The 15,973-nt window shown below is 50.9% G+C and overlaps 1 protein-coding gene across 3 annotated transcripts in view; it reads left to right on the forward strand.

The window, feature by feature from the left end:
* The first annotated feature begins 7,906 nt into the window (after positions 1–7,906).
* Positions 7,907–15,973, forward strand: part of GPR137B (G protein-coupled receptor 137B) — a 52,926-nt gene continuing 44,859 nt past the window's right edge. The window contains exon 1 of one of the 3 annotated variants that reach the window (XM_057505745.1): positions 7,907–8,447. In XM_057505745.1, coding sequence (XP_057361728.1) covers positions 7,922–8,447 — 526 coding nt within the window. In that variant the 5' untranslated portion in view covers positions 7,907–7,921. The remainder of the gene's footprint in view (positions 8,448–15,973) is intronic. The other 2 variants (XM_057505743.1, XM_057505744.1) reach the window with 2 other exon arrangements.

Genomic DNA, 15,973 nt, shown 5'->3' on the forward strand with positions numbered 1-15,973 from the left:
GTGGATAACTGAGCTTTAGATGGAGAGGCTCTATATCCCCGCTGAGCCAGGAAGTTTAGGAGGGAAGCTGTGTCTTGAGCAGAGGCCTCTTTTGTGGGGCTACATAGGAGGAGGTCATCGACATACTGGAGGAGAGTGCTGACTCCCATGTCATTATGGGACAGATCTTCTGCCAGTGCCTGTCCGAAGAGGTGAGGACTGTCCCTGAACTCTTGAGGGAGGACCGTCCAAGTTAGTTGTCTAGTTTGGCAGGTGTCTGGGTCCTCCCAGGTAAAGGTAACCAATAACTGGGAATTGGGGTGTAGAGGGATGGTGAAGAATGCATCCTTAAGGTCTAAAACTGTAAAGTGGGAGGTGTCCAGGGGAACCTGAGACAAGCGAGTATAAGAGTTAGGGATGACCAGGTGAAGAGGTCTACAGCCTTGTTGATTGTCCACAGGTCTTGAACGAGCTGGTAGGCCCCTGATGGCTTCTTGACTGGAAGGATGGGACTGTTTCAGGGAGAATTAGTTAGTACCAGAAGCCCTTGGGAAAGACTGTTAATGACAGATTGGATACCCTTGCAATGGGCTTGGGAAATAGAAAATTGGGGCCTAGAAGGAAAGGAGGACGGGTCCTTGAGGCAGATAGGGACCAGAGCATGATGGCTCGCCACTATAGGAATAGAGATGTCCCAGACCATTGGGTTAACATCAGTCGATGGCACAGAAGGGTCCGCAGAGGCCACAACTTATACTGGCTAGGGTGATGAGTGAACTCAGTTGGGGATGACTAAGCAGCAGGGAGATCGAGGCACAAAGCTTGGATAGGAGATCCCTTCCTAACAAAGGGATGGGACAGGACAAGATGACTAGAAATGAGTGGGTAAGAGGATGGCCCTCAAACGTGCAGGCTACTGGACCTGTCCCCAGAGGCTTAGAGGGGATTCCTGTGACACTCACGACCAAGACCTGGGAAGGATGTGAACACCTGTGAAAGGAAGGTAAAACAGAGTAGGTAGCTCCCATGTCCACCAAAAAGGAGATGGACTTCCCCGCTACCCACAGCATGCCCCTGGGCTTGGCAAGGGTGGTAGGGGTATTCAAGTCCAGATAGCTTCAGTCTTTGAGTAGGCCCAGCATGTCTGGAGGGGAGTCCCTTAGGGGGGCCTGCCTCTCGTGAGACTCTGTCACGGGGGAACGACCTTCCCCAGCCAGGTACTCTACCTTCCAATGACCTCTCTTACCACAAACTGGGCAGGGTTTAGTCGGCTTATTGGTTGGGTTGGGGCATCTCTTTGCCCAGTGGCCTTCTTGGCCACACCGGAAGCAAGATCTGGGAGGCTCACGAGCTCTGGACCGGTCTTTGGTGTGATGAGACCCCTGTTCAGCCAGTCGTAGGGCCACCGCGAAGGCTCAGATCTGGGGTGCTATCCTCCTCTCATGTTCTTCATCACACGTATTAAAGACTTTAAAGGCCATGGTTACCAGGTCATGGAGTGGAATCTGGGGCCCCTCCTCTGCCTTTTTTAACTTACGTCTTTTGTCTGGGGCTGACTGGGTAATAAAATGAGTAGCCAACACCGTGGGCCCCAACGATGAGTTGGGGTCGAGGCAGGTATGTATAGAGAGAGCCTCAGTGAGCTGGTTAAGAAAACAGGCTGGGTTTTCATCAGATCTCTGAGTAATCTCTCTCAGCTTATCATAATTAATGGCCTTTTGAGCTGTGTTATTCATACCTGCCAGTAAATACCGGAGTATTCGGTCCCGCTGAGTTCCCCCGTCTTTGGTATTATAGTCCCATTGGGGGTCTGTGAGAGGAACCGCCTCCGTCCCTATTGGCTTGGCCTGATCTGTGTTATGTGCCTCGTTTGCACAATGTCGGGCGGCGGAGGTAACACGGTCATATTTTTCAGAGGTAAGAGTGGAGGTTAGGATTACATGTATATCATGCCAGGTAAGTTCGTAGGCCCGAGTTAAGTAGTCAAACTCTTTGGTATAAACTGTGGGGTTAGAGGAAAAAGAGCCCAGGTGTTTCTCAATCTGGGATAGGTCCCCTAGGGAAAAAGGGTCGTGAACCTGGACAACCCCTTCTGCCTCTGCAAGCTCTTGGAGAGGGGCTGCTAGTTGGGCCTTTGTTTGGGGCGGCTGCTGGGCCTTGGATCTGGTGACTGGAGGGCTAGACCAACCGGGCGCTAAGGGCGGCATGGGCATATAAGATGGTGGCAGGGTGGGAACAGGAAGTGAAGGACAAGATGGCGGCGACGCCGGAAGAGGAGGATACAAACGGGGAATGGCAGGTGTGGGGAGAGGTGTAGGGTCGGGAGAGAAAGGAGGCGGGTCTGTGCTGGGGGGAGTCTTGTCCATGGCTTCCAGAACTGGAGGGCGGGAGGAGCCTGTTCAGTGGGGAAAGAGGGCGGTGAAGGCGGGAGGGGAGGGTGAGGGGGTGGTGTGGACACCAGAAGAGGAGAGGAGCAGAAAGATGGCATGACTGAGAACGAAGGACCTAAAGACGGCGGTGATGCATGTGAGGACAAAGGACCTAAAGATGGTGGCAATGCGGGGGGTAGGGGATCGCGGGCTGAGGGAGGCAGGCCACCGAGGTCCTCTGGCGGATCTGAAAAGGAGGAAGGACTGGGAAGAGTAAGAGGCTGAGAGTCCTTAACTGGAGATCAGGCCAGGAGAACCTGGGTGGTTGAACACTTAACATAAAGGTCAGGGTGGGAGTGCAGTGTCCAAAAGGCCTGGACATACGGGACTTCAGACCGCTTCCCAGTTCAGTGACAGAAGTTAGTTAGGTCAGTGAGGAGGCTAAAATCAAAAGTTCCCTCTGGGGGCCAGTGAGATTGATTGTCCAGAGGATACTGGGGCCAAGTCTGAAAAGAGAGTCGGGCCAGTTTCCATTTACAGATCTCCTCCACTATATATCTAGGACCACCAGATTAGATATGAGACACTGCAGACGGGTCTGAGCCTTTGATTTAGAGAACTGGTTCCCCATGTCTGTTGCCCGTTTCCCGGAGCCCCTAAACTGGAGAGCCCAGCGTCCCAAACTCGTTCAGGTTAGGAGAAGATAGGGAAGTATTGTACTCTTCCCCGGAGATCTGGGAGCCCTTATGAGGACGTCTCCTCTGTCTTGGGACCAGGACAGGCTTAATGCCCGGAGAAACTGGACGTTAACCGAACCAGGTGGAGACAGGACTAGGAAAACAGACCAGGGGAAAGGAGGGACTCACTAAATCACCATCCGAGGTGCTGAGAGTAGGCAGAGGTCCCAGATTGGGGAAGGAGGGGTGAGGGCTACCGGTGCTGGCCAGAGCCCCGCACCTTATCTCCTTCCCGGGTTTTGGCACCAGATGTGAGATAAAATCAAGCCAAAATGACCAGGTGAGGAGGCAACAAAGGAGCCAAAAGTTTAATAGGGCGCAATCCTGGGCAATGTTTGCCGGTCTGGTTAATCACAGGCCAAAGAAGTCATGCCCAGCAGGGCAGGCAGTGAGTTTATAAAGAAGTTAGGGGGAGGGAGAGCATAGGTCTACAGTGGCGTGAGGATTGGCTAGCCTATGGCACGTGTCATTGGCCTTTACAGTAGACAAAGGAGTAGAAAGTTACTACTCCTTTTCCAGGTTTGAGGGGGCAGCAGCTGGGGATTTTGGCATGTCATCAGGCCAGAATCTGCTGGTCTCTTTCCCTTACTAAGCTGGGGTTGGGGGCTTTGCTGCCGCCTTTCCCTATTTGGTGAGAGCTGAGCTCATCTGACATGCTCACCCCTCCCTCCAGTGCCTCCAGCCTTACATTTGGCTGGTCTTAAATTATAGTTCAAGGTACAGTCTGAAAACAGGGGACTATCAATGACCTTGCTAAAATAATATCTTATCTTTTGCAACCACAACTAAACCAAAAGGGAGACTCTCTGGGTTCCTGCTTTACAACATCTGTTAGATTCACAACCTTCTCTTACCTCTCACTGGTAGTTAGGAGACTGACTGGGAAGAGTGAGAATTGGCATGTACAGGACTGATGACTCAGCACACACAGCTTCCCTGTCACAGGAAGTAACCCCTTCCCCCGTATGAGGCTCTTCTTCCCCAGCTTGAAAGTCTATAATGTTTTTGCCTTAAGATGTCACCTTGCAAGGGGAATCCAGGCCCGTTTTTCTCTCTTCCCCTCATTATCTTCATTCCGAAACCAGAGCTAGATACCAACATGTCCCTTTCATTATGAAGCCAAACCAGCATGGAGGAGACTTGTGGATTTGGAAAATATTTGGTATCATTTTAACCTTTATATTGGGAAAAGTCTTGGGAATGCATGTGGGAATTGATTCCCTCAGAACCAAATTGATTCCAAGAGATTCTAGCTCCTTGTGCTTCCTGGAGCAGGGGGACTGGTTCTGGCATTGGCTTGCTTGATTGGTTGAATGAAACATGGTGGCCCACACCAAGAGACGTTTATATGCCTGAATTTCTATGGCTTAATGTAGAAGCAAACATCTAAGGAAATAGGAAGGTTGCTGTGGATTGATTGTGTATGACTCACCCACCCATCTCCTAACTCTGTACCCTGAGACAGACCTGAAGACATTCCCTTCATCAAGGCATTGAGAAATACATTGTAGAGGAAAGTGCCACCACCTCTCCAAAGCACTGTTGTGGCTATTTTATGTGTATCACACATGCTGTTGAAAGCTCAACAGACTCCTTCCTGTTTGCAAGGACCCCAGGTTTCAGAGGCCAGAGGTAGCACAGCCCCCAGGAGAGGCAAGGTCAACTCAGTAGGAGGAATGATTAAATGTGTAGGATGATTTCTGTCCCTTGGTAGCAGTTGGCCTTACAGAATGATGGAGTGACCAACTCTAGACTTAGTTATAGTGCCAGCTGGAAGACATCCCTGTGCAGAATGTAGAATACCTTTTGATCTCAAGGTCAGTATATGGTAGCGTTTCTCCTCCCCAGAATGCAGCGCTACAGGCCCCAAGAGCAAGGCATCTCTAACATGCCCAAAGGCCAATTGCACATTTTCTGTTTCTGTTCCCTTCACCTTGGGGATCTGCTAGTTCGAAGACCTTACCAGCCAACGATGAATTCTTCCACCATAGAACTCAAGCATAGTTCCCTTGAGACTGAAATGGAGACACTGGCTATTTCAGGCCCCTTGCGCCAGTGGGTAAGATTTCAAAAAGGAGTGTTATAGTGTTGGCTCTGATGATGGTGACAATCAAGGGGACTTAAAGTTGCTGTTGTATGATGGGCAATAGGAGACAAATAGAGAGAATTCAGCCATAGTGGTGCCTCTGCTACTGGCATGCTCAGTAGAAAATGTTTTTGTTAAAAAAGTTAACATACTCAGATACCTGACCTGTGAGCTATCCCCTGGCTAGCTGAGATGCTTGGTAAAGGGAAAGGAGGATTTTGTAATGTGCATTAAAGAGAGGAGTCAAAAACAAGAATTCTAATCTCTACTTTTATTTTCTTCCCTGCTGTGTCACATGTATATTTACATATCTTTTAACTAACTGCTCTTTACTTTTAATTTTCTTCTGTTTAAATAGGATAAATTAGTGATAGATATCTTAACAATTTAATCAATGAGATCAAAATATCAAAATAGGACTGTGACAGAATTAGAGGAGGAATGAATATTGCCCAGAGATTCTGGAATTCGAGCAGACACAGAAAATGATCCTTTAGTGGGATCCCTTTGGGAGGAGCAGAGGTTATTTTTCAGTTGTATAAGGGGTGTTGCATTATATCAAGTGGGAATATTTTTATTATATATAGTTTTTATTTTCAGAATTTTAAGAATAGTAAGAAGCACATATGATGCTGAGTAGTCAAAGGGACAGACTGTCGATGACATGTGGCATTCCTTTGGGCTGCTTTGGAAGTGTAGCAGACTGCTAGTTCCTCTGCACATCCATTTCCTCTTCATGCATAATAACAAAACTGTGACTTTTATTAGCTGTGCATATTGCCAAATGGAATAAAGACTAGAATTCTCAATCTCTCTTGCAGTAACCTTATTAAGGTACTTAAGTTCTAACTATGATGCGAATGCGAACATGAATGCTTTGTATGATATTTCCGGGAAATAGGGACAACCCTTTAGACCTCCATGTTCCTCCTAGCACCAGTCTGGGAGCTGGACACAATGGTTGGAGAGCCAGCAGCTGTCTTGGATCTTAAGTAATCTTGTGAATAGAAGTCTTGCACGGTAGAGGACAAATATCAGAGCCTGGGTTTCTGATGACAAACTGTCCTTTTCATTATATTAAAATGCATATAGATATTTTTTATATCTATTTTACAGGGAAGGCGCTGGTAAACAAAGCATAATTTCTATCCTAAGGGAACTTATAAACAAGTGGGGTGACTGACAAATACGCACGGTACATCTAGCCTAATCCTGAATAGATGGTGGGTAATGTGGTCTGGGAAGACTTTCTGGAGGAAGTAACACCCTTCCAGATGAATTGGATTGGCCAGCTTTTGGAGGAAGGGGTGGAAAGAGCTTTCTTGACCTTGGGGACTCCTTAACATCTCCCAAGAGACAAGTCAGGGAGATAAGTAAGGCAAGAGTTTGGACTTTATCCTCATAACAAGAGGCAAGTGAAAGAAATGTAAGCATGGGAATGATGTGGTCAAATAGTCTTAAGAAAGATCATGCCAGCTGCTCTGTGCAGAATGGATTGAGAACAAGATCAGAGGTGGATAGACCAATTCCATATTTTCTCTTTTAAATAGTGGTAGGGAGAGGGAAAGTTTGACACCAACGGCCACTTGGTCCTGATGAAGCACTGAAATACACTGGGAGGGTGCAAACACTAAACAATTTTAAGGAAAAACAGGACTGGATCCAGGCTCTACAGGGCCCTTTTTAGGAAAAAGAACACACGATTGGTCATGAAGGTGACTATTAATTTACGATGAGGAAAAAAAACAAGAAATTACTGAAGCCTTGGAGATTCGGGTCCCTTCTGTCTACCCAAATTGCTTGCCTAAAAATGCTTTTAGATGGCAGCTCGGCGTCCGGACTCCGCCCAGAGCGCCCTACTACTCGCAGCACCCCCGGGATAAAGCTGGAGAGGCGCCCGAAGCTCCTCTGCAGAGCGGCTCGCTTAGCCGCAGCGAACCAGGGAAGCGAGGGGCTGGTGGACAGAAGGTCCTACGGTTTGGGTTGGGTGGATCGGAGTGGGAGGCAGGGCGCCGAGGGCGGTCACACGTCCCGCCACTCCGAAGTCCTGTAGGTTCGGCCACTGACGCGCCCCCTCGCTCCTTGAGGGGCTGGCTGCACTGGCTGGGAGGTGAGGGGTGCAGCGACTGCGTGGGGCGCGCTGCGTGGATCCTGGGAGAAAAAGTTCCTGCTTATCACCGGGACCGGGAGGCAGCCAGAGACCATGCCTTTCCTCACTCTCAGTGTAAAACAACCTCAAAACAACCATGTCTTTGGCATTTTGGATTTCGAAATAAACATCACCAGAGCAGATGTCCAAGAAAAAACGCCAGCCAGAGCAATAGCCACAGATCAGTAAAGTTTTATTTTTTATGAAAAAGGGCCTGCAACGTTCGTTCCTGTTGAAATAAAAGAATTAACTTTTGCAAAACAAGTACCCATTAGCAGGAAGCCCAAGGCGCGGAGCTCTGTCGGAGCTGCAGGCGGCGCGGGGTGGCGCTCCTGAGAACTCCGGGCGCGGGTTGGACGACCCTGGGGACTCCAGGCCCGGGGCGAGCGGCGCGGAGCCCAGTTGCGGCACCCGGGGCGCGCGGCGCGGGGTCGGGGACGCGCAGGGCGCGGGCGCGCTGGAAGGGTGGGCGCGCGGCGCGGAGCAGGGGTGGGGTGTCCGAGGGGGCTCAGGGTGCTGCGGGGGAGCGCGGGGCTGGCGGGCGCGCGGGGGCGACGGGCGCGGCGCTGCCAATCGCAGACAAAGGCCGCCCCAGTGAATCATGTGGTGCCGGGGAGGAAGTGCGGCTTGTTTTCTTTCCTCCAGTCGCCGGGCTCCGGGCGGAGCGAGATGCGCGGAGACCCTCGCGGGGGCGGCAGCGGCCGCGAGCCCCGATGAGGCCCGAGCGCCCCCGGCCGCGCTCCAGCGTCCCCGGCCCGATGGAGGTCCCTCCGTGGGACCCTCTGCGCAACGACTCGCTGCAGCCGACGCTGACCCCGGCCGTGCCCCCCTACGTGAAGCTCGGTCTCACCATCGTCTACACCGTGTTCTACTCCCTGCTTTTCGTGTTCATCTACGTCCAGCTCTGGCTGGTGCTACGCTACCGGCACAAGCGGCTCAGCTACCAGAGCGTCTTCCTCTTCCTCTGCCTCTTCTGGGCCTCCCTGCGGACTGTCCTCTTCTCCTTCTACTTCAAAGACTTCGTGGCGGCCAATGCGCTCAGCCCCTTCGTCTTCTGGCTACTCTACTGCTTCCCCGTGTGCCTTCAGTTCTTCACCCTGACGCTGATGAACTTGTATTTCACGCAGGTGAGTCGCGGAAGCAGCCACGGCGGTCAGGAGGTACCTGGAGGGCACTCACCTGGCCGTGGGCGCCAGCACAGCGCCGATCCGGGGGCGATGGCCGCCGCGGGTGCCGGTCTCACAGCCCCAGGGCTGAGAGTGTGGGGAAGAGGTACTGGTCCGTGCTCACCTGAGCCCTGTCTTACCTGCAGGCCTTTCTCTCAGGTGACGCCCTCCCTTCCATTCCTAAAAGAGGCAGAGGAATAGTACAGTGAGTGCTGGGGGTCCCTCCAGTCTGCGCTTAGCACCACACCATCCAATCGGAAGTGGGCCTCCCGGCGCAGGGGCCTGCGGCATCTGTGCGCGCGCCAGAATTGGTGCTGAAGGGAGGTGTGGGTTGCCAGGGAGGCTTGTACTCTTTCCCTAAGTACTCTCGTTCCAAAGCATCAGACCCACAGCCTGGCAAGGGCATCTGCACATTGGCCTCCAGATTTGGGCCAGATGCTCACTTTTTTGACTGATGGCTGGGTGGGACTGTCCTGCTTCAGATGAGATGTTTTGAATCTGCTGCCTAGGAACTCTGCTGAACTAAGACTTTCTAACTCATTTCACAGGATTGCTAAACAAATCTGGGGTAACACCCGGCCCCCAAGCTGCTGCGGCAGGAGGTCAGGCTTGCTGTCTGAGCTCATCTCAGAGGCCCCAGGAAAAAGCCATGAAGGTTTACTGGACCTCTTTTACAGGCAGGCGCTCATTTTATGATGCGTGTTGTTAATAAGCTAATAGGAGAACGTTCAAGTTGCCTTGGTCGCCATGACCACTGACTTAATGAAAGCACACTAACTGTAAAGTACTTGCAAATGGTGTATAAAGTGCTGTGTCAAGGTTTAACAACACAGTGCGGCTACCATTGTCGTCATCTTATTTCCATTAGCTTCCCAAGCTCGAAAATGTCCATTTCACCAGGATTGTGCCCAAGGGAAAGGCATTAATCCCATCACCTGGGGAGGGTCATGTAAGAGCTGTCACGTGGGGAGGCGCCTCGAGCAAACAAGAATTCCATTCCTTTTAACACTGTCTCTTTCTCTAAAGAAAATGTCAGTGATTGGAAAAAGGAAGATAAGAAAATGTAGAAAAGGATTGTCCTGGTATAGTGGGAGCCCCTGGCTGAAAATGTGGAGGAAATACTTTTGGCTAAAAAATAGCATATGTACTATTTAGTAGCTATTATACTCAATATATCTACACACAAAGGCTTCTTGTACATCAAATGTATCAGCATATTTTGCAGTCCACGAGTAATGCATATTGTCTGTCCAAATACTAGTTTTAAGCCTGAAAACCAGGTCAGGCAGTCAGCTACATTGCAGATACTCCAGGTTTTTAATTGGATCAAAAGGGGTGGTCCCAACAAGACAGAGACAGGTCAGGTAGGTTGATGTTACTTCCAGACCTGTGACGGTGGTCACACAGTTCATTGAAATTTTTATTTGTGTGTCTCTTTTTTTGAGAAAAAACGGGGAAATGTAGGGCACTGCTATAGTTCTCTGCTAATCACATGCAAATCTGCACTCAGCTGGATTAAGGGCAGGGCTGTACATTTTCTGCACCATCTGCTGGTTGGCAAGTAAATGCTGAGTGAGGGAGAGTGACCAGGCAGCCAGGGTCACTCAAGCCCGAAGGCTGCAAGCCACGGCTGACTTTCCATCTCCTGCGTCTTTTTCTCCCTATATCTCCAGGGTGGCTAGCAGGACAACGCGGTACCTAAGAGCTGCCATCTCAGACCCTGGCAGAGCAAAGCCATTCCCTGGCTTCCTGATAAATAATCTGAGACTTTTGGGAGTTATAAAGGGGTCACCCTTTGACTCCCAGCTGCTTACCTCTCTCTTCCTCTCCCCTCCCACACACCTGCTCTAAGACAAGGTTCCTAACCGTATAAGAACTTTAAGAATTACTTTAAGTTTTTCTTTCTTTTTTTTTTCTTTCCACTAATTCTTTTTACTGCTATCTGGGCCCCATCTCAGAGCAAGTAAATCTGATTTTGGAGGGAAGGAGGTGGCAGCTAACAATTAAGAAGCGTGTACTATGTGCCAGGCACAGTTCTCAGTGGTTTGTCTTATTTATTCTTCAGAAGATGCCTCTGAAAAAAACACCCATAGTGTCCATTTTATAGAGGAAGGTCAGAGAGGTTAAATGTCTTGCTCAAGGCCACATGGTCAGTGCAGAGAGAAGCTAGGAGTCACATCCCCATCTGTGACACCTGTGTGTAAGGCTTACCTTTCTGGCCTAGCATTTGAAACCTTTACAGTGAGAAAACATACCCTACTCCAAATGTCACACCTTCTTCTTCAGACGCTGAACACCAAGTGGGGAAATACAAAGTTTACAAATGCCACAGTTATGTAGTAACTTCAGGGAATCAAGGGAGTGTATATTTAATTTTCAGGAGACTTGAGCTGGACCTGAGTCCTCAGAGAAGGAGGTGGGTTTGCGCCAGCTCCTGAGGCCGAGGGGCTGGGTGCAAAGGAGGAAAGGGCAGCAGTGAGGGAGCATGGGGCAGAAGTGTGAAGTTGGGAATGAACTGGAAGGGGGTTCCAGAAGTAAAGAAAGCTTTTTTACTGGTGTCATGTCCTTTATGCCTGGCCTAGCACCTGGGGCTTACTTACCCATCTCTGGTAAGCCTCTCTGATAGGAGGTTATTATGACTCTCTCCTTTGAGACTCAGAGAGGTGAGGAAGCTTGCCCACACTGCTCGGCCCCCAGTGTGGCACCTCTGAGCCGGGTGTGGAGTGACCCTGCCCCTGCTGTTGGAGTGCCACCAGCCAGTCCCTCCAGGGTTTGGAGTAGAAGGAGATGATATCCTGTTAGCCTCTCCCCCTCCATCTTTGCAATCTGGGTCTGGCCTGGGGAGGGGGCAGGGTTGTCTCATGTGATTCTCTGCTTGTCCACCTCCCAGTCTTGCTCTTTCTCTGGCTCTGCCATGTGGCTGTGTCTACATCATAGGATCAACTTCATCCTGGCTCCCTCTGCCCAATCCCTCCTTCAGGTGGGACCACACAGGTGATGGGCTGGCATCCACCCATTGTTTCCTCCTATGCCTCTACCTGCCCCTCTTCATTCTCTGCCTGCCTAAGGGCCTTGCCATCTACAGAAATCTGTGAAGGTGGGGAGGTAGCTAGTGGTAGCTACTGGTCCTGCTAACTTTAAGCAGCCTGTGTGTGGTGTGTGTATGGCTCACCCAAAATGTTTGCAGCTCTCGTTGGAACACAGAGTACTGAGTACCTGTTGTTTCCATTTCTGGGCTCTAGGACCGTTTCTGGGGAACAGCAGACCCCCAGTCAGCTCCCTGCTGCCTAGGACATGCTAGAACCAAGGTTGGAACCCAGGCCTTTCTTGCAGCACCTGTTCTTCTAGCACGGTGTTAGTTTGCCTTTTAAGTGGGGTTTTTGAGCAGGGCAGGACTCTGAGACCTAGGCACACAGGGGTCTCTGTGCATGAGGTGGTAAAGTGCTCTTCACCACCATACTGTAGAGCAGAGGCTTAGAAGCAAAGGCTGCCAGCTTCCATGCCAGGGCTGCCCCTGGGCAAGGCAGGTCTGTCTGCAGAGCCAGGGCAGAGGGTCAGGTGTGGCAGTGGGCTCGGGGACACCTGGGCAGCCGTGCTTCCTTCAGAAGCCGTTCTCATTCAGAATTGTGAGTCTGGACCTTAGATTCATGGAGTTCTGAGTTTGGTTGAATGAAACAGGCTCAGCTTCTGGTTCAGCTTCTTGAGTCCTTTGACAAATCCCTGCTATTCTAGCAGGGCAGTTTGCGGAAGGAGAAAGGAGAAGTGAGCCCTGTCAGCGGGGGAAGAGTCAGTGTGATTGATGCATGCTGACGCAGGAGCCAGGACCTGGACCCCCCTCCGAGGATAGCTGGGAAGCTCCAGGGGTTATTTTGGGGCCTGGGGCTTGTGGCAGGGGCAGGGCCTCGTGGTGGGTGTTGGAGCTCATCTTGGGGGCCTTGAAGGCCTGTGAATCTGGAGGCAGCCCCAGGGGTGGAAGGAGCAGGTCCCCTGTGGGCGGAGCTGAGTTTGAATCTTGGCTTTGCCCCTAGTGGGGCTCCCGCGACTAGTTACTGACCTTCCTAAGGCAGTACTGACATTCTTTGCCAGGAAAACGGCAGCTGTTTTGCTCAGCCCAGGCTCGAGCAGGTCAGGGTCGACTGTGCTGTGCCCCTTTGCTCCTCTTGGCCCTCAGCTAAGGTGCCCTTCCTGCATCTCCCAGTGGCAGCAACTCAGGCTCTTGCTCAGACACCAAACCACAGTCGTGAAGGTCCGGCTCCGGCGCTGGCTCTGCCCTTTATCAGCCCACTGTGTCATCAAAATGACTTTTACCACCAATTTGCAATAGCTGTATTTGTAAAATGGCAGTGACACTCAGCTTACCCTTAGTCCAGCATGGAAATCACCCTTCCTCACAACTGCAGCTCCTGACGTGAGGGCTGAGGAAATTGGAGCAGCCCAGCCCTTCATCCTGCAGGTGGGCCAGCCAAGACCTAGAAAATTCTGGAGACTTGTCCACGGCTGCTAGCCAGGCATGCAGAGCCAGGACGATGCCTGGCGCCACCGAGTTGTGCTGGCTGCACACTCCACCCCCAACTCGAATGCATCATTTCCTCATGCCTGCTGATTGGGAAATAGGAGGCAGTCAGAAACCTAATCCAGGGACCCTCTGTCCACCCTGCCAGGAAAAGGCAGGTGGTGATTGTAGGAACCAGTGGGTCTCGATATGGCTTTTGGCAGCCAATGTAATCAAGAAATGTTTGCCACATACCTCTTGTGTGTCAGGCCCTAATCTAGGAGTCGTGAAGAGGGAAGTGTCTAGGCCTCTTGGTGATTATGAAGAAGTAAGAAGCTTAGGAACATAAAAGGCAAGTCTTTGCCAGTCTTTAAGTGCCTCATTTCAAAGCTGTCACATGGGCAGGGAATATGCTCAGCCTCACCTCTGTGTACCCTCCCATGGCCTCCTGGCCCCTGGCCCCAGCTCCTGGGCACTCAGTAGGCTCACAGCCGCCAAGATGTGTGTGTGTAGGTGTGTGCCTGCTCAGTGGGTGTGCCCGTGTGTGCCTGTGTGTGCACCTGGTGGGTGCCTGTGTGAGTTCATGCCTACTCAGAACCCAAGAGAAGTTTCCTTATTTGCATTCAGTTTACCATCCATCCACCACCAGCACCTCCTCGGAAGTAGCTTCCTAGTTTTACTTCTAAAAATTTCCCCGAAGAAGCAGCCTTTTAATTCTACAGCCCAGCTTCCTGGAATCTGTCCTCCAAGCTCTACTTCTCAGTTCTCTCTGCCGCACCATTGCTGCCTCTCTGCCTAGGGGTCCACTTGCCAACTTAAGGCCACCCAGATTTTGCTGATGCCCTCAGCACTCTTAGGAACAATTAGACCTTCACGGCATATCTGAATTCCGACCCCACTGGCCACGGAGTCTTGATTTCCCCACAGCAGAGGCTGAGGTGAGCATGGCCAGCCTCGCCTTTGGACAGTGAGCACAGACTTGCAGCTCCTGTCGCCATCGAGAGCCTGAGTTCTGGGTCCCACACTCCCCACTACCTGCAGGGTTTTGCTGTCGTCATTCCCTGAGTCAGATCAGCAGGGACCAGCCAGGAGGCAGAGAGAGATCACTGTCTAAGCCTTGTGACATTACTCAGGTGGGTCGCCCGCAGCCATGTCCCACAGCAGATACTCCCCAGCACACCCCCCAGAGGGCAGTGATGTGTCTCTCATCGAGGTGTCGGTGCCTGGGAGCATGTCCACCTGGAGCCACGGGACAGGCTGGCCGGAGAAGAGCACTGGTGGTATGGAAGGCTGCTCATCCCGAAACATCACCAGAAGATTCTTGGGTTTTTAAAAACAGCGTATCATGTGATCCTCGAGCTGCTCTTGTCCATTGGTCCCTGTGTGCCTTGCCATTCCAGCCAGAGGAGAGCAGCTGCTCCAGGGTGGGTGGTCTGCCTTGGCCCTGACATTCTGGAAGGCCAGTTTTCTCAGGACGGTCTCAGCTCATCAAACAGTGCAGACGGTACCTGGCACAGAGGCATTCACAGAAGTCTGCAGAGGCTTGTAAATATTTTACTTTCTATTTGTCCTGTGGCTAAAGTTTAGAGTCTGTTAGCCTGTGAGGACAGATGAAGTCCAAGGGGTTTTACTCTACAAGTGGGATATTTCCTCAAACTTACGTGTGGAGAGCTGCAAGAGAGGAAGTAGCCACGGGTGCCGCGTCACTGTTTTACGTCTTGTGAGCCACGTATGGTTTCTTTGGCATATGTATTTTTTAAAGATATCTTTTAAAAGATAAAAACTATTCTTAGCTTACAGGCTATACAAAAACAGGCTGCAGGCTGGACATGGTCCTCGGACAAGATTAGGACAAACCCAGGGCTTGTCACCAAGCCCCCACCCACCTTTATTCTGTTATTTTTGCTGGGACAAGTTGGAAACAGGCTTTGGCTTCTTGTCTTGTGGTTAGAGTATCATTCCATCTGAATAAATCTTGCTGGTCACCTATACACAGGTGCCTGGGGACAGAGACAGCATGTTGGGGTCTTTTCTCTGAAGGGCCACACAGTATTCAGTCCGTGGGAAGGACTGACATAAATAGAAGTGGCAATGCCAGGAGCCACGGCCACCCTAGGAGGGAGCCTCTTCCCTGCCTGCTGGCCGGGCTACAGGGAGAGGCATGGACAGTCATTTTGTCCACAGCCCTCCCACCTTTTCATGGCAGACACACTTGTGAAGCTCTGCAATCTCTAGTCCACAGGGTAGAAGCCCATATGCATGATGGAGTCAGCTCCCCGGGCTGCACCCCAGCTTCCAGACCTAAAAGCTGTCAGAAGTTGAGTTGCCCATCAGGCGATGTGATGGTCCATCTGCGGTGCATGACCAGTGGCAGACAGAGAAGTGGACAGAATGTGAGCAACACAGGCTCCCAACAGGCCAGGGCCCAGTCAGGACCAGACTTCTGTCCTGATGAGAAGGCACACATCTGTCCACACAGAGGCCCGGGACCTCCCAGGGTTCACACAATAACACAAGTTTCAGTTGGAACCTGGAGACTCATGTCATTGATTCAAAAAGTGCATGTTTATAATTGAGGTCAAATTCACATACCATAAAATTAACCAACTTTATATGTGCAGTTTAGTGGCATTTAGTATATTCACACTGTTGGGCAACTGCCACCTCTACTCCAGACTTTTAGCTCCAGGACATTTTTATCACATCAAATCCATTAAGCAGTCACTCTTCCTGCCCCCTCCTCAGCCTGGAAACCACCAGTCTACTTTGTCTCTGAATTTTCCTGATGTTTCACATCAAAGGAATCATACAGTAAGTGGCTTTTTTGTATCTGGCTGCTCTCAGCATAATATTTTTGAGCTTCATCCATGATGTGGTGTATATTGCTGCATCATTCTGTTTTGGATAATATTGTATTGAAAGCTTAGACTATAATTTGTTTCCCTCCCATCCATTAATGGATAGGTTGAGTCATCATGTGTTTTTGATTGCCTGC

Source organism: Manis pentadactyla, chromosome 8, assembly GCF_030020395.1.
Source record: "Manis pentadactyla isolate mManPen7 chromosome 8, mManPen7.hap1, whole genome shotgun sequence".
NCBI lineage: Eukaryota > Metazoa > Chordata > Mammalia > Pholidota > Manidae > Manis > Manis pentadactyla.